Source organism: Mirounga angustirostris, unplaced genomic scaffold (genome assembly GCF_029215605.1).
Source record: "Mirounga angustirostris isolate CCGP_5_RB_7025 unplaced genomic scaffold, mMirAng1.0.hap1 SCAF_5, whole genome shotgun sequence".
In the NCBI taxonomy this organism is placed as follows: Eukaryota; Metazoa; Chordata; class Mammalia; order Carnivora; family Phocidae; genus Mirounga; species Mirounga angustirostris.
In genome coordinates, this window is record NW_026991713.1 from 170,183,249 (window position 1) to 170,204,076 (window position 20,828).

The following is a 20,828-nucleotide window of genomic DNA, read 5'->3' on the forward strand; positions in this document are numbered from 1 at the left end:
CTGCAGTGATCACTCACCAGGACTCCACCTGGGTATGGCAGGCCCCACCCCTCCAGACTAAGGATCTGCCTCTTCTCTTTTATTTCTTATATTTTAATCTTTTCTTACTTTATTTAGTATTCAATTTACTAGAAAATTAATGGATTTTTGGTGACGATTTTAGGTTTATAGAAAATGTGACCAGAAAACACAGAGCGTTCCCATAATATCCACGCGCCTCCTTCCCCTCCGCCGTCCCCGCTTATTAACCCCTTGCGTTAGCGTGGTACATTTGTTACAGTGAGGAACTAGTATTGACACGTGATTAAGAACTGAAGTCCACAGTTGACATCAGGGTTGACTTGTGGTGGTAGACGTTCTGGGGGTTTTGACAAATGTATAATGACAAGTATCCACCAATATAGGATCATACAGAGTAGTTTCAGTGCCCTAAAACTCCTCTGGGCTGCACCTGTTCATCCTGTCCTTCCCCCAGCCCATAGCAACCGCTAATCTTTTTACTGTCCCCGAAGTTTGGCTTTTCTAGAATGTCAATAGTTGGAATCAAAGCACCGTATGGAACCTTTTCAGAGGGGCTTCTGTCCCCGAGCAATCTGCATTTAAGGTCCCCACATGTCTTTTCATGGCTTGATAGCTCCTTTTTTTTGGAAGATTTTATTCATTTGAGAGAGAGAACAAGCAGGGTAGGGGGCAGAGAGAGAGACAGAAGCAGGTGCCCCGCTGAGCAGGGAGCCCGAGATGGGGCTCAATCCCTGGACCCTGGGATCATGACCTGAGCCAAAGGCAGACGCTTCACCGACTGAGCCACCCACGCGTCCCCTATTAGCTCCTATCTTGACGGCCTCGAAGAACATTTCCTTGTCTGGATGGAGCAGTTTATTTATCCACTCACCTACCGCAGGAGAGCTCCTGATGCTCGCTAAGAGAACTCCTCCCTCGCATCCACCCCCACCGTGCACTGAGTCCCAGCCTCCCGAGGGAGGACTCCCAGGCCTCCTCTTTTCCACCACCTGTGGGTTTTCAGGGCCCAGAGTCCCTGCCGGCCTGGGCCAAGCACCAGCTAAGGTCCAGGGTCTCATGGAGCAATGGCGGGGGGCAGACTGAGTTCATCTGTTTCTCGGGGACTTTCCTATGAGGAAGTCAAACTGGTGACTCACTTAAAATGCTCGCCTCTGCAGCCGATCAGGGTGAGAGGACAACGCCCCAGAGCTGTTCAGCTCTGCCGTCAGGATGCGGGGGGCAAGCCGGCCCCCCTTGCAGGGCTGCTGATGGTACAGCGAGGGGCTCATGGGAGCGGCACCTGCGGGAGTGTGCAGAAGCAGGGATGGGGTGTGCCGGCAGGAAAAAGGCTGGCTGGGGAGATGGGTCGCTCTTGCGGAGTGGAGGGGACAGAGGTGGGCGGCCCTCGGGGGTCCTCTGCAGAGCTCAACAGCAACCAGTGAGGGGAAGCTGGGGCTCAGCCAGCCTGTGGAACCCCAACATGGTGCCCGTGGTGCCCCTCTGGCTCGGGACCACCCACGGGGCCCTGAGTCATTCATGCAGCAGGTACGTTCCAGCACCTTCCTGGCTCCAGTAGGCACTGGGGGCACAGCTGTGTGGGGCTCCTGGCTGTGGCAGGAAACAGGCAGTGGGGGAGGAAGGGAATAAATGCTCTTAATCCAGGTGGTTGGCAGGGGCTAGGCAGAGTGACATCAGAGGCCTCTATCTCTGAGCGCCCATGACGCAGAGCCTAGTGGAAGTGGGACAGCGAGCTGTGGGAAGCCCTGGGGGACAGTGTCCCCGGCGCAGGAACCGGCTTGGGACACTGGAGGAAAGGAGAGTGGGCTGGTGCAGCCGGGCCCGGCCAGGATGGAGGGAAGACAAGCTGGGTCATCTGATGGTGGGCAGGTGGGTCACAAGGGCCCGGGGGCCATGGGAAGGCAGGTGGGTTTTATCCCAGGTGAGATGGGAGCCTCTGGGGGTGCTGGGACCTGGGTGGGGAGTGCAGGGAGACCAAGGAGGTCTTAACTAGTGCATGGACCTCAGGAGGTAGCATTGAGGCCCCAGTGAAACCAGGATCCATAGGTATCTTTGAAGAACAGCACAACTTAGTGAACATAAACACTGCTCATGCCTTTGACCCCGTTCAGAAGCAGGTGTTGTAGTTGGTGAAGCTAAGAGCTTCTACACCAGCCGTTTCCAAGTCCCCTGGGAAGGGCCCTGATTATGCATGTACAGGATCACAGGATTTAGAAACTGTGCAAAGCAATATTTTTGGGGGGTATTGTTTTTCCTAGAGTCCCTGTCCTCAAACAAGTTCCGGCCTCTATAGTCACCCACATCCAGCCTATACTTTTTTAAAGGGCGGGGTAGGGACAGGAAGGTGATGTGGCAGGTGTCTACAGCGGGCACGCGGGGAAGCAGCAAGTTGGGGGGTCGGTCAGGCCAGCTGGATCCTGGCAGTGAACAGCGGACCGGGCTACAGGACTAACCCTAGAGAAGCTGCAGACTAGGGTGAGATAGGGGTGGGTGGGTGGAGTTCCATCCACCCGGCAGAAACAAACCCCATGTTCAAGTTTTCTCCCCCACCCAGAATCCAAGCATATCCTGCTTCTAGGGCAGCCACAGTTGATGAGTATAAATAGAGGAATGAATGGTCTATCGCCTCCCGGCTGTGTGACCCTGGGCAGGCTGTGTGATCCAGGGCTGAGCTCAGTTTTCTCATCTGTAAAATGGGAGGATAATTCCCACCTTCTAAGGCAGCAGGCAGGACCCAAAAGGACTAGGTATAGAAAGTGCTGGGTACAGTGCCCGGGGTGAGCGACACCCCCAAGAAAGCAGCGGGACCTCAACAGGGCCTGTCCACTCTGGCTGCTACCAGCCCTGCTGATGGGCTAGGGCCTGGCAGACCCTTCTAGAGCAATGCCCACGTCGTGCGGGCTTGTATGCCCCCTGCCCTGCACGTCCAGTTCCCACCCCTGAAGGGGGAGCAGGTGCAAGGGGAGAGTTCCAGACAGGATCAAACTGGGGTTCAACCTCCCTGCTCCCCCAGCCTGGGGACCAACCAGAGCTGGCCAAACTGCACCCCCCCAGCCTCCACTTCCTCCCCCAAAGAGGTTGCAGACCACACCCAGGGCACTCACGTGACACTAACCAGACCCTGAGAGTCCAGCCTCCCCTGTCCCACAGCAGGCCCTGGACACTCCCCTGGCTCCACTACTGCCCCCTCCCATCCTGTCCCCACAAAACAGCAAGCAAGATGAGCTTAAAGCATGGATCTGCTCATGCTGCTGCATAGAGCCTTCCATGGCTCCCTCTGCAAACAGAGCAAACCCCCTCCACCCCGGCCCCAGACATGCAGGGTCAGTGCACGCCAGCCTCATGGGCACTTTCCTGCCCCAGCTCCCTTGCTCCTGGCTCAGCCCCGCTACTCTTCTATTTCTCTAGTTCATTCCCTGCATCTCAGTCCTAACACCGGGCCTTGGAAATGCCTACCACCAGGTCAAGCCTCCGTGATGGGCTCTCAGAGCACTGTGTTTCTTCATGGCACTTATCCAGATTCACAAGGAAACACGGATGTCTGCAATCACATGCATCACAGTCTCCATCCCCTGATGGACTATAAGCCACTAGAGGAGGGGGACCAGGTCTGGCCACGCCCACCACCAGATCACCGCAGCGGGTGATTCTGTCCACAGGGAAGCAGGCTGGTAAGCTGGCCCTGGGGCGGGGGGTGGGAGGGTAGACCCCAGACAGATTACCAGGGTAGAGAGACTCAGGAAGGCAGGCTTCGGGGGCTGGTTTGCATCTTGGCAAGTTACTACGCAAGTTCTTAAACTTTTCTAAGCCTCAGTGTCTCCATCCACAAAGTGGGGATAAAATTATATCACAGTGTGGGCTTGAGGATCCAACAAGGCAATGACCGTAAACATTTCCTCTCATCCCCCTGCCCCAGCCCAAATGCTCTTCCCAGGAGCCTCCAGGGGGAACCTTGGCCTTAAGTGAGGTCCTCGGGGTAGGGAGGGAGAATCCCAGGCAGCGATACCCTCCTGCGGTCCCCACAATGGGCCCTTCCCGACTCAGCCTTGGGGCTCCCAACATGTGGTCGCCACTGTCCCCCAGGAAGATTCTCTGACAAACATAGGGACCTCTCCCCCCAGCTGACTACCTCACAGTGGCTCCTCACACCCAAGCCCACCAGACCCCCTTCTGGGACTGTCCCATGTGTTATTCTCTCCTTCCCAACACTGTGGGTTTTTTTTTTAAAATTTTATTATGTTATGTTAGTCACCATACAATACATCATTGGTTTTTGACGTGGTGATCCATGATCCATTGTTTTCGTATAACACCCAGTGCTCCATGCAGTACGTGCCCTCCTTAATACCCATCACCGGGCTAACCAATCCCCCCTCCCCTCTAAAACCCTGCTTCTGGATGGGACTGGAGGAGATTATGCTAAGTGAAATAAGTGAAGCAGAGAAAGTCAATTATCATATGGTTTCACTTATTTGTGGAACATAAGGAATAGCATGGAGGACACTAGGAGAAGGAAGGGAAAAATGAAGGGGGGGGGAATTGGAGGGAGTGATGAACCATGAGAGACTATGGACTCTGAGAAACCAACACTGTGGGTCTGGGAGGGCCACCCCAGCTCTGGGCTTGGCATAGCAGGACAAGACCCCATCCGATCATCACCTTGCCACCCCCAGACCAGGCCTGGCCACAGCAGGTGACAGGGAAGAACTGCCTCGTCCAGACTTGGGAAGGATGGATCCAGACTCAGAAGGATTTGGGGGCCACTGCCCCCTTGCAACCTGGCCCCAACGCCAGGGACCACCAGAGAAGAGGGGTCCCTGGCAGGAAGACTCAGCTGGAGGTCCCCCTGGCTTCAGTGACCCAATTCACTCCCCCACAGCAATAGCGATCCCTGTGTCACAGCAGATTAGGTGTGACGGGGCCAAGGATCTCGAGTGCTCCCGTCCTCAGCCTTTTCCAGTACAGGGCGCATCCACGCTGGTGGGCTGGATCATTGGAGGATATCAGCAAGAGCTAACATACACGTATTCTCGCATTCCAACCCATTTTATCAATGGGAAGACTGAGGCCCAGAGAGGTTAAGACACTTGCCCAGGATCACACAGCAACAGTCTCCAGAGCTCACTTTACTTGCGTCCCCGGTCACTCTGTGGTTCTGATGAGGCCTGAGAGCCCCAGCCTGGACCCCGCCCGAGCCCCCCAAGTCCCCATCCCGCCCCCACGCCCACCCCCGGGGTCCAGCCTGCAGGGAAGGCGGGGCGGCAGTGGGGGTAAGGAACTCACCAGCACGCGGTCTCCCAGGCGCAGGTCCTTGTCACCACGCTTCACGGAACCGCTGTCCGAGAGGTTGGAGCCGGATTCGTTCCCGGTCTTGACCGAGCTGTTGAGGACGCTCTCCCGCAGCGGGATGACCCGGCTGCTGAGCGGTGGCGTGGCCGTGCCCGAGTGCAGCGACAGGTTCTGGGCGGTGAGCGACTCCACCGAGTGCGCGTCGCTGCCCGAGCCCTCGGCCGTGGGCTGCCGGGTGAGCTTGGAGGGCCGCGTGAAGATGCCCTGCAGGGCCGGGCACTCGAAATAGCGCACGCCGCCCACCGCGCCGTCGTTCTTGCCCACCGGCTCGTCCAGCACCACGCCGGCCCACTGGCCCGGCGCGAACTGCGTCTCGCCCAGGTACTGCACCACGCCGGGCTTCACGCCGTTCACCCACACCCGCTCGCCCACCGCGAAGTCCCCCAGGAAGTCATCGCCCACCTCGGCCGCCTTGGGGCCCGGCTTCTCGGCGGGGGCGGGGGCGGCGGCGGCGGCGGCGGTAACCGGGCCGGAGGCCTGCTTGTGCAGCGGGGAGCCTGTCGGGGTGGTGGGGGGAGAGAGCAAGCGGTCAGGGCCTGAGCGGGCACAGGGAGGTGTCTGCGCCGGCTCACGGGGGGGGGGGGGGGGGGGGGGGGAACTGAGGCAGGCGTGGCTGGCCGTGGGGCCTTGGGCGACCCAAGGTCTCTCCCTATCTCCCAGCCCCTCCCGGCAGGTTCCAAGGATTCAAAAGCTCAGCAAAATGCCTCCTCGGGAGCAACACCTTTCACTGCTCAGGGTCACTCAAGATCGAGGGCTGTGAATGAACCCCTTCTCGAGGGTTCCAAGCTGCCACCTCCCTATCCCGGTGGGCCCCAGCCCCTGGCTGTTAACCTGACACCAGCCACGACCCCAGGTGGGCCTTAGATCTTATGAGTGGTCTCTGCGTCTCCCCCACCCCTCTGCCCCAGTCAGCTCGGGGCCCTACAAAAGGCTCTCAGACTGTTCCTGGACAGCTGGTGACAACCACAGACACCTCGGGCCAAGGAAGGGGCCAGAAAACCATCTTGCTCCACTCCAGAGTCTTCTCTCCCTGAGCTGCAGCTGCAAAGAGCAGGAAAAGCGGGGGGCAGAGGTGAGTGGGAGGCAAGCCCGTCTCTGCCGACATTCCCGGGACTGGACTCCAGGCTCTCTGGGCCGAGGGGTGCGCTGGCCCAGCCCCTCATTAGAGGAAGCATGACCCTGAGGCTCCGAGAGGTAACAGCCTTGCTCAAGGCCACAGAGCAGAATCGGGACTCAAACCCAGGGAAGGGGCCTGCCTCCCGGGCCTGGGCTCTGACGGGCTACAGGGGAGGAAGTGGGAGGGAAGAGAAGCCACTAGCTCAAGGTCACTCATAAAAGACAAAGCAGGGCTTGAACGCTCGCTCGTGCTTTGTACTTTGTGCATTATCTGGCTCTTGGGCCTCTCAGGGGGGCCTCCTGCGCAATGGGGCTCAGGAAGCCCGCCCATTCGCACCGGGAGGTCTGCAGGCTGCCCCGCCCCCACTTCCCGCCAGATGCAGCATCAGAGAAGGCCCCATCCTTCTTGACTCCAGAGGCTGAAGCGTGGATGAAACAGAGATGGGGGACGGGAGGCCAGCAGATACTGCCACACCCCCAACAGAGCTGCAGTTTCTAGTCCCTCCCGGGGCCGTGGGGCAATGGCTCCCACCAGCATCCTCCTCTCAGCCTGGCAGAATGGTGTGTCAACACTGGAAGCCAGACCCTCTGGGGGCTGGGGAAGCCACACAACTCCAAGGACAAGCCGGACATACGAGACCAAGCAAAGGGGTTCTCTCTCCGGGACCCTGGGACCCTGGCAGTGGTAACGGGCAAGCATGTGGCACCCAGGGCCTTGGCCGCCAGGATGGGGGTCCTGACCTAGGGGATCTCTCAGCTGTGAGCTGGGAGATCCAAAGGCTTCGCTGCCGAACTTGACTGACAACCACAGTGATCACGGCCGTTCACTGATGCTCTGCGCTGAGAGGCAGACCTACTGCAGTAGCTCATCCAACCCTCCCGGTTAGTCCTGTGAAATAATTTTGTTCTGTCTGATTGCGAGAGGAAGAAACAGGCTTGGAGAGATCAGGTGCTTCACCTAGGCTCCCAGGCAAGAGGCAGCAGAGCCCACCGGCCACAGCCTCCGGCTCTTGGTGTAGGGCACAAAGTCAAACCAAACAACGGGCACTGAGCACCTGCCATGCGAAGCCTCAAACTATAATCACCCCCAATCCCTTGGGCTCCCTTGAATGGACCCGTTTTCCAGAATCTGGCCAAACCCTGCAGTTCCTTACAAGTAGGGAGCAATCTCATCTTTCACTCCATCCTATGTAGGGATGTGCCCCCTTCCATGTCCCATCTAGAGAAGACCCCTGGTGGGGAGGGCCCCCGAGGCGCTCTGCCACCCCCGAGATCCCACCAGGCAGAGGCCATGCTGGCTGAGGAAGCAGGCCCCAGAGCCCCAGAGGCCAGCAGCTCCTAGCCCTACCTGGGGCTCCTCCTCACCTGCACCCTAGTTCCGGGCTGTTCTCAGTGCCTGGCCCATACAAGCGCACAGGGGGCCCTGCCTGGTGTTATTTCGATGAGAATGATTTATACGAAGACTCAACAATTTAAAAAAAAGAAAAAAAACCACAAAGGGTCCTAGGAGGCAGAAGAAAGTCTTCCAGGCAGGTTCCAATGACCTCGGGCAAGGGGCTCCACCCCTGGGTAAAGCGAGGCAGGTGGCTGAGCCCTCTGTAGGTGACATAAACCACGGAAAATAATCACCAGCTCACAGACCTTGTCCTGCTGGTGCCCTGTGCCCAGGCTGAACTCCTGGGGGCCCTCAGTCCTGATCTAGGACAATCCTGTATTATAAGGAGCCTCTGCAGGGATCTGGGAACCCCGTCCATTCCCCGCAGATGAGGCGGGCACCTTCTTTAGGAAAAGCTGCTCTGAAAAGCAGTCCTAGGTGGAGGAAGCCACAAATGAGAAGATGGCCCAGCCCGCGCCCTCCTCATAACGCTGCCCAAGGAGCCGCGGGGACCATCAACAAGGGGCCAACGCTGTGGTTATTAAGACCGCAGATGGTATCTATGAAGTACCAGCGCCCCAGCCCTCGACGGACTGGACACGTCCTCTACGTTATTTTTTTTTTTTTAAAGATTTTATTTATTTATTCATGAGAGACAGAGAGAGAGAGAGGCAGAGGGAGAAGCAGGCTCCCAAGGAGCAGGGAGCCCGATGTGGGACTCGATCCCAGGACCCTGGGATCATGACCTGAGCCGAAGGCAGACGCTTAACGACTGAGCCACCCAGGCGCCCTCAACGTTATCTTATTGTGCAGATTAGGAAGCAGGGGTCATGACTCTTGTCCAAAGGTGCCCAGGCAGGTGTCAGGCCCACCTGGTCTGGCTCAGAGCCCTCCCCCTTGTAGGCACCCCCACGCTCGCGTGCGTGGCACGTGCCCTTCCCATTTCCGTTTCTAGAACACTTTGTGCCCCGGGGCTCCGTGATGTCCACGAACTGACCTGGGCAGCTGTGGTGCAGGTAAGCACCTGTGTCTACTTGGTCTCTGCTTGGAGCCCAGAAGAGGGTCCCAGGTCGAGGGGGACCCAGCGTGGCTATTCTCGGCGAGAAGCTGCCCGCCCAGCTGTCCCCCTCCCCAGCTGTCCCGGGCTAGGCAGACCTCAGGTAATCTTTCTGCCCCGCCCCTCCCAAGGTCACAGGCCCAGAGACCAGTTGTTCCAACAGCTGCTCAAATCCAGGTCACAAGCCCGCGGCGACCGCGCTTGGGGGGTTTCGCTTCATTTTTCCTCTTCGGCGCCCTCAGCTGCCCCAGCCTCATGGGGACAGACCCTCGTCAAATGCCCGACTCGTGCTGGGAAGCCTCTGGAGGCCTGGGCTCGGGAAGGCAAGAAAAAGCGGGACAGAGCCCCGTTCCCTCCAGGGAGCCATTAGTAACTGGGGCCAGGCCTGGCCAAGCCCCTTCCCCTATCCGGGCCTGTTTCTCCGAAGGATGACAAAGGGCTGAGGCAGGAACAGCTGGGACATGATGGTCTCCCATCCCACCTGTTCTCTCAGAGCCACCAGACCTGGCCGGCTCCCCCGTCACACCCCCGGGGCCCCGAAGCTCCCTGAGGGCAGGGCCTGGGCGCCCCCCCACAGCCCCTGCCCCTGGCATGGAGCAGCCTGGTCCAGGGAGCCCCTAAGAAAGCAAAGGGCAGCAAGAAACTTAACCCTCTCTTGGCGCTTGGTCCTTTCCCCAGACTCCAGGCACGAGGGAATTTACTGCGGGTTTCAAGTTCAAAGCAGGACTTTGAAGAATAAGGCCGAGGGGCCTGGTGCGGGGTGGCGGCAGCTGGTGGCCTGTGGGGGGGGTGCGGGGGGGGCACGGCGGGGGGGGGGCGGGGGAAAACACACCCGCCCCTCCTCCTCCTGCAGGGGCTTGGGTCCCACCCTGCCCGGGGAAGCGGAGACAGGCCGAATCTCAGCTGCCAGGGACCCTGTTCTCCGAGCACCCAGGGTCAGACACTGAGAACCACAGGCACGGCCAAACAGGGGCCCGGCAAGGGAGTGGGGTGCAGATAACAACTCAGAGGGCCACCTCCCTGATGGGGAGGAACCTAGATCCATGGGGGCCTGGGGCTGGGGAGAGAAGGCTCCCTGTGAATGCGGGTGCGAGTGCCTTCCAGAACCTCTGCCCTGACAATCACACAGCTCACTCCTCACCTCCTCAGAGAAGCCTTCCCTGATTGCTTCTTTTAAAAACCAGTCCACCTACATCGGCCTCCACTCCCTCCATCATCCTTCCAGAGATTTATCTCGTATGTCACCGTGTACGCGTGCCCCCCCTTACTTGAACAGACGCTCAGGAGGGCCCTGTTTCCACTCTAGCACCCAGGCTGGCAGGCCCTCAATGCAAGCTGCCTGCTCAGAGCTGGTCCCGCTCCCAGAAGGAGGGGCCGCCACGACTCTGCGCTGGTGTATGGATTTTTCACATCCCCGAGCGGCAGAGAATCGGTCCCATTCCTTCCATCTAGGACAGAGGCTCACTCCAGGCAGCTTCTGGTTCACCTCGTCTGCCCCACCCAACCTTTGTACCTCCCTGAGCCCACTGTTTGCCCTGTGTTTCTACAGGAAAGCTAAGTTCTTCTCCTTTTAGAAGCAAACCTCTATCCCCCTTTGGTCTCCCCAGGGACCCGCCTCCCCACTATCTCTTGCCTGTCCCCCCTCTGGCTCTCCATGCGTGCCACAAATACCCCCCAGCCCTCAAAATAACAGCTTCCCCCATTGACACCCCTCCTGCGGCCACCCACTGTCCTTCCCAGCCAACTAGCTCTTCTCCTTCTATTTAAATGTTTAGACTACACAGATCATCCATGTCCACTGCAGAAAAATCAGAAAGCAGACTTACTGATTTTTTTTTAATGAAAGCACCTATAGCTCCGCCCTACAAACACAATTACAGTTAATATCTTGAAGTATGTTTCCCCAGACTTTATCTGGTGCGTGGACATTGCATACACAGACTGCGCACTTAAAAAAAAAAACAAACACAAGTGGGACTGTATTTAGACATTACTTGGTCCTTTGCTCTTCTGGCCCTGGGTATTTTTCCATCCAGCCGTGTCTAGAAGGAAGCGGCTTCTTCCACCAGCAACGAGACTCTGCTTCCCAGTCCCTCTGACCCCTTCCCACTGTGGACACTGCCCGTGGAGGTCCCCATGGCCTCCTTACTGCATTGCATTGGGCTCCTTCGGGCCTCGAGGGTCTCCCCGCCCCCTGGCTCGGCTGCCTACCCTCCTCTCAAGGCCCCCCGTGCCCCTGTGACAGGACTCCTCTCTGCCTCCTCCACCCCTGCCCACCCTGGTGGCCCCGTGTCCCAGCCAGTGGGCTGCTGGTAAACGCTTACCAATTAGCTCTCCAGGAGAAAAATAATAACCCTGATTTGTAGCGTTTGCCCATTTCCATAAATTGTCCCACCGTGGTCAATTTCAAGCTACCAGCGTGGTGTCACACTGAACACGGAGTTGGAAAGAGATTATATAGTGTTTCCATCATAGAGCAATAACCTCAAAAACGCAGATACTATAAAATCTGACTACTGGTAAAACAGCACTATTTTACCAGTAGTAAATTGGTGGTGTAAATACTACTGTAAGTACGACTAGAAGTCATGAGTCTTGAGTATTTATTACCTATGTTTTTCATAGAATTTATTAAATTGCAAGTTGATACGATCTAGTTTTTTTTTTTTTTTAAGATTTTATTTATTTATTTGACAGAGAGAGACACAGCGAGAGAGGAAACACAAGCAGGGGGAGTGGGAGAGGGAGAAGCAGGCTTCCCGCAGAGCAGGGAGCCCGATGTGGGGCTCGATCCCGGGACCCTGGGACCATGACCTGAGCCGAAGGCAGACGCTTAACGACTGAGCCACCCAGGCGCCCCAATACGATCTAGTTTTTTAACTCAAGGCCATGTTTAACATCTGGCTTGTGAAATTCCTGACAATTTCAGCGCTGGTTCTCCGGAGCGGGCAGCACATGGTTAGTCCCAGTCCAGCAAAACCCTGCACAGGTGGCCAGGCTAAAACCCATCAGAATTCTCGACAGACCCCCTGAATGACAGACAGGAGAGAAGACAGAGAAGCACCAAGTCTCTGACCCGCCTCTAATGCGGGGAGGGGGAGGGGAGGGGCGAGGGGCAGGAGGGATGTCCCCCTTCTGTGGTCAGTACCTGGGGAGTCCTGATCTACACTGTGCGCCCCCCACAATCTAACCCACTCCTGCACCTTGACCTGTTGCTTATATGCTGCCACGTCTCTGCTGTTTTAAAGACACTAATGCATTCCCCTTGTAAAAGATCCAAGTGACAGAGAAAGATGGAGAAGTTGGGCCCCCATTGCTCACTCCAGTCCTGATCCCATCCCTGGCCGCCAGACCCACCCTTCCAGCTGCTGCCTCCTCCTGGATGTCCCCTAGGACCTCACTTGATGTTCTAGACCACAGTGACCCCCCCCAAGAGCTCCTCCTCTGTACTCCCCAGTTAGGGGGTGCAGTCCCCCAACACTCATTTACTCAGACCACAAATCCTCATTGCTCCTTCCCCTCACCATGGCCCCAATCCAGTTATTCATCAGATCTAGCAATTCCGCAGGAGAAATAACTCTGAAATGCACACCTCCCTCTAGGGTCCCAGAGGTCCCTCCGGATAGCAGGCCGGTGAGATTTCACACCACCTGCCACAGCAGCCTACAGAAGGGTCTCTCCCAGCCTCCAGCACCCCTTGCCCTGCTTCACCCCCCTTCCAGAGACATCCAGGAGCCCCCCTAAACATGAACCCACTCACATCCTCACTCCCCACCTGGGTCATTTCAACTTAGACAGGGAAAACTTTCTAGGTTAACCTTAGACTCTTAGAAGAAGCCTGTGTTAGTTTGTTAAAAAAAAAGTCATAAAAATGAAATACAATAGGGACGCCTGGGTGGCTCAGTTGGTTGAATGTCTGTCTTCAGCTCAGGTCATGATCCCAGGGTCCTTGCATCGCATGGGGCTCCCTGCTCAGCGGGGAGCCTGCTTTTCCCTCTCCCTCTGCCTGCCCCTACCCCTGCTTGTGCTCTCCCATGCTCTCTCTAATAAATGAATAAAATCTTTTTTTTTTTTAAGATTTTATTTATTTACTTGAGAGAGAGAGAATGAGAGACAGAGAGCATGAGAGGGGGGAGGGTCAGAGGGAGAAGCAGACTCCCTGCCGAGCAGGGAGCCCGATGCGGGACTCGATCCTGGGACTCCAGGATCATGACCTGAGCCGAAGGCAGCCGCTTAACCAACTGAGCCACCCAGGCGCCCCTGAATAAAATCTTTAAAAAAAACAAAACAAAAAAATTTTTAATAGGAAAAAATTAAATAGGGAATGGAATCTTTGGTCCACTTCCCAAAGAAATAATTTAGACAGAAAAAAACTGACTCACTGTCTTATCATTCACAAAACAAACAACAAAAAAACCCCTGGGGGCACCTGGTTGGCTCAGTCAGGAGAGTGTGCGACTCTCGATCTCAGGGTTGTGAGTTCAAGCCCCACGTTGGGTGTAAAGATTACTTAAAATAAAAAAAATCTTTAAAAAACAAAACAAAACCAAAACCCTGAACCTAAGTTCCACCAAAGAGGGGAGCATTATATAAATTATGGTCAAGCCTTTCAGATTCATAAGCAACTTTTTTTTTTTAAGATTTTATTTTTTTTAACTAATCTCTATACCCAACACGGGGCTCGCACTCACAACCCCAAGATCAAGAGTCACATGCTCTACTGACTGAGCCAGCCAGGCACCCCTTAAGCAACTTTTTAAAAATAATTCTTCCTTGGGGCGCCTGGGTGGCTCAGTCGTTGTGCGTCTGCCTTCGGCTCAGGTCATGATCCTGGGGTCCTGGGATCGAGCCCCACATCAGGCTCCCTGCTCGGCGGGAAGCCTACTTCTCCCTTTCCCACTCCCCCGCTTGTGTTCCCTCTCTCTCTCTCTCTCTCTGTCAAATAAATATATAAAATCTTTAAAAATAATAATAATAGGGGTGCCTGGGTGGCTCAGTCATTAAGCGTCTGCCTTCGGCTCAGGTCATGATCTCAGGGTCCTGGGATCGAGCCCCGCATCGGGCTCCCTGCTCCGCGGGAAGCCTGCTTCTCCCTCGCCCACTCCCCCTGCTTGTGTTCCTGCTGTCGCTATCTCTCTGTCAAATAAATAAATAAAATCTTAAAAAAAAAAAAAAGATTTAAAAAAAATTAAAAAAATAAAAATAATTCTTCCAGGTTACACAGAAAGGTGTTTCTGATGTGATACCTGGTCAAAAAGCAGGGCTGAAGAGTGTCCCGACACAGACATGGACACAGATGCCTGGATGCAGGGAACATGATAAAAAGGTATCAATTTTACAAAAACACAAGAGGGGCTTTGCAGGGGCTCACAGTGACGATATGCTCTGAACTGAAGCATGTAATGAAGTTGGCTCTCTGTCCTTGAAGGTCGGAGGGGAAAAAAAGCGTGCCTGTGCTAAGACCCAGCCCCTCAAGCAAGCAAGCGGTTCCTTAAATGTTCCACAGAACATAGTTCCACAGGGGATTAATAGGTATTATGAAAATAAATAATCTCCAAATTCCAACAAGCTTGAGAAATAGCAGCTTAAACAAAGTTAGGGTTATTTTTGCCGCAGGACTTGTCAGAGGCTTTAACGTGCTGATGAGCACCACAACCTCATAGGAGGGGCTATAAAGAAGGTGACCACGTGATTCGTCATCCCAAACCAGACACCTTGAAAAGAAGGGAGGCACTATTAATACGGTGTCATGCCAAGACCACAGACATAAACTAGGGCTGTCCCAGATAGAATGGTCACCCTGGCATCTTCCTCTCTGTGTCCATCAGACTAGCTCCAACGCCCCTCACTGGCACAGCCACTCCGCAGGACTCCGATTTCCCTTGGTTCGCACAGCCCACCTCCCAGGCTGCTAGGGTACTCATCCAAGTCCCACTCAGAATGCAAGCCCTGGGTAGGGGGGCGCACACCGACTCCCCTCTCCATCCTTGGAACCCACGACCAGGCTGAAATGCAGACTGGCCACGACCCTGACCTCCCGTCCCCGGGGGCCCCAGAGCGACATACATAAATGCACCAGAACCCCAAAGCAGCCTTCTGCTCTAAGCCCCCTCCTGTCCCTAGCAGGTGCTCAAGGCAGAGGTCATGAAGGAAGGCACCGCGTCCCCATAGCATTCCTCAAGGGAGCCAGCTTTCCTACAGTGCGTCCCCCAGCCTGGTCCACTCTCCAGTCAGTCCTGATCAGCGACTGAATCCACCCCGGGGCCCACCCAGACCACGGCAGGGCCCACCCCCTGAGGCCGCAACAGGCCTGGCGTCCCCCAGCTCTGCTGTCTCCAGCCAGCCACCCCGGAAGAGGGAACCCTCTATCAGTCCACTCAGGGGTGGGCTCTGTCCCAAAGAGAGCTTGGCGTCCTTCCTGAGCCAAACGGGACTCAGAAGTCCCCTTCCATTCCCCCCTACTCCCAAACCAGGAGGACAGAGCCCCCAGCCAGCAGACTCAGGCGGGGACCGAGGTGGGGAAGACAGTGCGAGGCTTACCCTGGAAAGAGCAGAGCCAGCTCCCCATGGAGAAGCCCTGCTCTGGCTACACCACGGCCGGCAGGCAGGCACTGGCAGATGGGCCCCTGCCCCCCGGATCAATACCAGGCGACGTCAGGAACATCAGGAGGCTGCCCTGCCCCCCACCTGCTCTGCAGTCCAGCCACAGAAATGCTCAGCTTGGCTTTCACCCTCCTGATGCCATTAAAAAGTTTAGGATGTGGTTAGGGGAGGAGGGCCGGAGAACTTGACCTTGAAGGGGTGGGGTGCTGCCTGGGGCTCGTGCAGCCTCTGCAGGGGCAATGGCTGGAAGTCTGTCCTGGTTCTGCCCATGTCTGCACGGCGGCTGGGCCAAGTCACTGGAAACAGGGATGATGCCACCTGCCCTCCCAGGGAGCGGGGTACCAAGGTGAAAGACATCACCCTCCAGGGGGTGGAGTAGGATAGGGCCCGTGTCTAAGACTAGAGGCCAGCTCCAGCCCTATGGGTCCCAGCTGGGGCACATTGGGCTGGTTCCCGGGTCTGGAGCGCCCACCGGGTACCGGGGGGCATCTGGGTCCCAGTTCCGTAAGCCAGAACGGAAAAGCTCTGGGACCAGCCCTGTGTAGGCCCTCTGGGGGGATCACGACACAGGCAGTGGACCCTGCCCCGAGTGGCCTACTCCCTACCTGAGGGGGAACTCCCGTGCATACCCATCCTTGACCTCCATGTCCTGGGTCCCCAGCATGAGGAAAGGCCATAGGCAATTTGGGGGACAGTTGTGCCCAGCCTAATGAGAACCGATCACTCCTCCCACCTGCCACCTGCCCAGGGCAGGACTGAACCGGGGGTCCCAGCCACCCCACCCCTGCGCAGGGTGGTAAGTGCCAGTGGCCTAAGGCAGCTTCAGAGCCAGCCCACCTGAGCCTCCACTCCAGCCCCACCACTCTCTGGCCCTATTGTTCTGGGCAACTCAGATGACAGCTTGAGCCTCAGTTTCATCAGCTTGAAAATGGAAAGAACAGTTCTCTCCCTGGGTGGTTCAAGAGAAGCAGCATGGTAAGACGCCTTGGTGAAGCAGAGAGGGTCAAACACCGTCCCTCGTAAATGGGACACCTCTGGGGCCGGACCACAGCGCCGGGGGGAGGGGCGGGGCCCCTTGAGGACCTGCCTGCTCTGGGGGAGGGGCAGAGGGAGCGCGGCAGTGGTCTGTGTCTGTCCCTTGCCCGGCAGCCCTGAGTCCTCCCCATGTCACTCCCCAGGTCACCCATTCTTGTTGGGGCCAGGAGGGACCCCCACCACCTGGCCTGCCTGCCTCCACCTGAGGCCCAGAAGCAGACCCCGCGGGAGGGCTGAGGGCTCCTGTTCACAGCCTGCTGCCATCCCCTCTTGCCCACCATCGCGGGGCAGTGGTGGACCCTCCGCCGGCCTGGAAGCCTGGACTCCCTTCTCCTCCCTCAGGCCCAGGATGGATTCCAAACCCCAGGCGGACCCCCGTGCCAGCTCCCAGCTCCCCACTGGGGCCCCGGCGCCTGCCCTGGACCTGTTCCCGACACTCCCCCCTTGCCCACTCGAGCCGTGCTCTGACCCGCAGACACCTCAAGACTCAGGGCCTTTGCAGCCCTAGTCCCTCTGCCTGGATGCTCTTCCCAGCTCGGCTGGGCTGCTTGCTGCTTGTCACTCAGATCTTTGTACCAGTGTCACCTCCTGAGCAAGAGCCTCCGTGACAGCCTGACCTGAAGCAGCCTCCAGGGGGGCTCCATCCTGCCCGGCGGGGCTGCCCCCGACCTCATGAGCCTCTGCGCACTGGTGGGTCCCAGACGGCCCTCCTGCGCACCTGCCCCTCTGACCACCTCTGGGCCGCCTCCCAGGACAACAGTCCCCCTCCAACGGCCCCTTGTTCCTGCCGCTTCCTGTATGTCCCAGCTCTGGGGACTGATGCAGCCCCCCTCCGTCTCCACAGGGTTGGGGGCAGGGGCACCGGGCCAGGCCCGGCTCTGGGCCAGACCCTCAGCCCGGAGGCTGAGCTCACACTTTGGGAGACAGCCACTGCCCCGATTCCCAGAGCAGAGTCCACTTATTGCTGCCGCCGCCCCCCCACCATCACTCCCAGGCTCCAGTCTCCACCAGACCCACCTCTGGGGCCCCAGCGCCCCTCACACAGGGTCCCGGCCTCCTACAGGGGTGGGCACGTCCTGCACCTCGGACAGCAGATGGCCAGAGCCTTGGGGTGGGTGAGGGAGCCCAAGGAGCCAGCGGGGGGCGGGGGGGGTGACCCTGTCCTCCTCTGGTCTTTCCACCTGCCCCTCCTCCTCTCCAGAGACTCTGGTTCTGAGACCCGGAGCAGAGCTGGGACAAAAGCTGCCGCTGTGGGCCTCAGAAATCTTCCTCCTCTCGCCAGGCCAGTTGCTCTGGGCTCTCTGCTCCCTCCCTGCCGCCTGGAAGCCTTGTTGGGACCTGCCAGAGGCAGAGGGAGGGGGACGCCAAGCCCAGATGCCCCAGCGGGCACAGGGGTGTGGCTCTGTCATCAATCGGGCATTCACGGCGTGGCACCTCCTCTCTCTGGAACAGTCCTGCAGGGTGGGGGGGTGCGGGGGGGCCCCAGGCAGAGTCAGACCCCACAGCCCCCACCCTGAGGGGAAGCAAGCAGCAGGCCACACAGAGACCAGCGAAGACACTGCAGCAGTTCAGGTGGGGGGGGGGACACTTCCCACAGAAGGCAGTAAGACGCGCCGCGGTGAGTGGCAGACTTGGGCACGGCCCACGACTGAACCGCTTCCAACGGTCATGTGCCATAGGAGAAAAGCCCGGAAGGAACTCTGTCACAGTGGCAGCTGTGATTAGGTTAAGCAGAAGGGTGGTGGCTGCTGCTTTTATCACTCGCAAAACTTTCTGCAATGGCACTATGGAGGGATGGGGAAAGGAAAAGAAAGGAGTCCTTCTTGAGTTTTGGACCTGCAGGCACTTGGCGCTCATTAACTCTCCGGATCCCATTTGTGGCTCAGAGAGATTAAGTCCCTCTTCCAGGGTCCCACAGCAGGGGCAGTTAGTTAGAAGGGGCATTAAGGGCGGGATCAGAGCCAGAATTCAGGCCCCTCTTGATCGGGGAGGGAGCAATGAGGACAAAACCCAGAAGGTGTGACGGGGCTCTCTCCAGGACACAAGAGGGTCGGGTCAGGCTGGTGACCTTCTCCCGGGGAGTCGCCACACAACCCCCACTGGACCCAGCTCAGCCCCCCTTCGTGCCCTTGCCCGTGCCCTTCCTCCACTGCCAGCAGGCCCTCCTCCTCTCCACACTCACATTCCCTCCATCCTGAAGGCTGAGCTCATTCCCGCTTCCTCTGGGAAGCCTCCCCTGATGGCCCACTCCTGGTGGTCGGCCTTCTGACCTCCCCTAGCCCTGGCAGCGAGTGCAGGCCTCCCGACCTGGGTGGCCACACGCCTCCTCACTGGGCTCCTCACCCCCACAACCCGTTCTCCACACAGCGAGCTGAGGGTCGTGAGTGTCCAACCATTCCTCTGCTAACACCCTCCAACAGCCCTGGTCACCCCGAAAACCAACCCGAATCCCTGCCCTTCACGATCTGCCTCCGCCACCCTCCCCAACCTCATTTCACACTCCTCTCCACCCAGACTTGTCTTCCTTCCTTCTCTCACAAACCAGGTCCATTCCTGCCTCAGGGCCTTTGCATCACTTGTTCTGTCCCCCCAGAATATCCTTTCCTCTGTGTTTTCGCTCTCTGGCCTCTTCCCATTGTTCAGTAACGTCATGAGTAAAGGAGGATTTGCCACATTGGAAAGGAAGTCTGGGCCTCCAATGGGACTGTTCTGGACAAGCCTGCCTGCAGAAGTCTGCCCAGGGGCCATACAACACAGCTTCCTTACCCTCCCAGCCTTATTGTCTGACTCTGCCAAGGCCCTGGTTCTGCCAACTGTCCATAACTTTGGCTCAGACTTTCCTTGACTCCACCCAGGGCCCCATTGCCTAATCTGGCCCCCGGCTATTTTTCTGTCTCTCCAAACTTCTCTACCAATCAGATGAGACGGACAGTGTCTTACCCTGCTGGCTGGAGGGTAATCAAAGCCAGGATTTGTGCCCAAAGACATTCATCACAGCGTCATTTATCAAAGTGGAAAAATAGGAAACAATCATCCCCAACTGCAGAGAAGGAGTTAAGAACACGTTTCCAATTCTTTTTTTTATCATATTCCTTTTGATTTAAACTCTCCGATGGCTTCCCGGTGTTATTACAACAGAAGCGAAATGCCCTGGACAGCCCCCCAAGCTGTCCCCACTGTCGCCCATCCTCTCTCACCAGCACACTTGTCACTGGCCACATGCCAGCTACACTCTCTTTCTTGCCCTCCCTAATATTTGCCATGTGCTCTTCTGCCACTGGGCCTTTGCATGAGCTGTTTCCTCTGCCTGGAACACCCTCCCTTCTTCAACTAATAGACTATCACCCTCTGGACCTCGGCTCACCTGTCCCCTCCTCAGGGCTGAACTCCCAGACCTGGTCAGGCCCCAGTTCTAGGATCTCATGACACTCCATGTCCCGCACCAGACCAGCAGCCCCGAGGGAGGGCTAGGCCCACTTCCGGTTTTGCTCAGAACGAGTGCTCTGGTGGTTAAAACTGTGTCAACAAAGCAGGCCTTTCATTTATAGTTGTTGGATGGACAGGATACCTTACAGCCATTAAAAATGACGAGGAAAAATCCACTTGATCATATTAGAAGGGGAAAAAACAGATTTTCAAGTTGTATATGCAGCATGATTGCAAGCAGGTAGGAAAAAAAAAGTAGAAGGATAGAAATCAAAATAACGGTTGCCTCTAAGGGTGAAGATGACAGGCAATGTTACCTCTGCAGCAAACTTCCTGAATATTCCACTGTGGGCTCCCTTACTCTCATCCTCAGAGGAGCACGTAGCTAACAGCTGTCCCCCACCCCCAGCCCGGGCACCCAGCCCCCACCTCCGCCCACCAGCAGGAGGACAAGGGGTCAGGGGTGGAAAGGCTAAAGGACATGGTTCTGGGTGGCAGACAAGAAGGCTGGCGGGAAGATGGAGCTGGCTCGCTAGGACAATCCCAGACCCTGGAAGGGAACACAAAGGGGGCGGGGAGGCCGGTGGAGGCTGGAGCTTGAATCCTGGCTGAGTGACCTTGGGCCCAGTGCCATGCCCACCCGGATCCCCACTTTCTCACCCCTAAGCGGAGCCCGCAGTACGACCTGCGTCCCCAGCAGGGGGAGCGTGAAAAAGAACGGCCCCCATAAAGCGTGCATCAGTGCTCGGCGCTAGTTAATCAGGAAAGGGATTACAGCCAGACAGAAGGAAGAACTGCCGTGTGCTGCTAGCCCCCGGGCTGGTCTCTGAGGGGCTCTTCTGGAAGAAC

The 20,828-nt window shown here is 57.2% G+C and overlaps 1 protein-coding gene across 10 annotated transcripts in view; it reads right to left on the bottom strand.

The window, feature by feature from the left end:
* The window catches only part of CLIP2 (CAP-Gly domain containing linker protein 2), a 73,338-nt gene that overhangs the window by 32,875 nt on the left and 19,635 nt on the right, over nucleotides 1-20,828 (bottom strand). For all 10 annotated transcript variants that reach the window (XM_064593094.1, XM_064593097.1, XM_064593098.1 and 7 more), the window contains one exon: nucleotides 5,302-5,864. In XM_064593094.1, coding sequence (XP_064449164.1) covers nucleotides 5,302-5,864 — 563 coding nt within the window. The remainder of the gene's footprint in view (nucleotides 1-5,301; nucleotides 5,865-20,828) is intronic.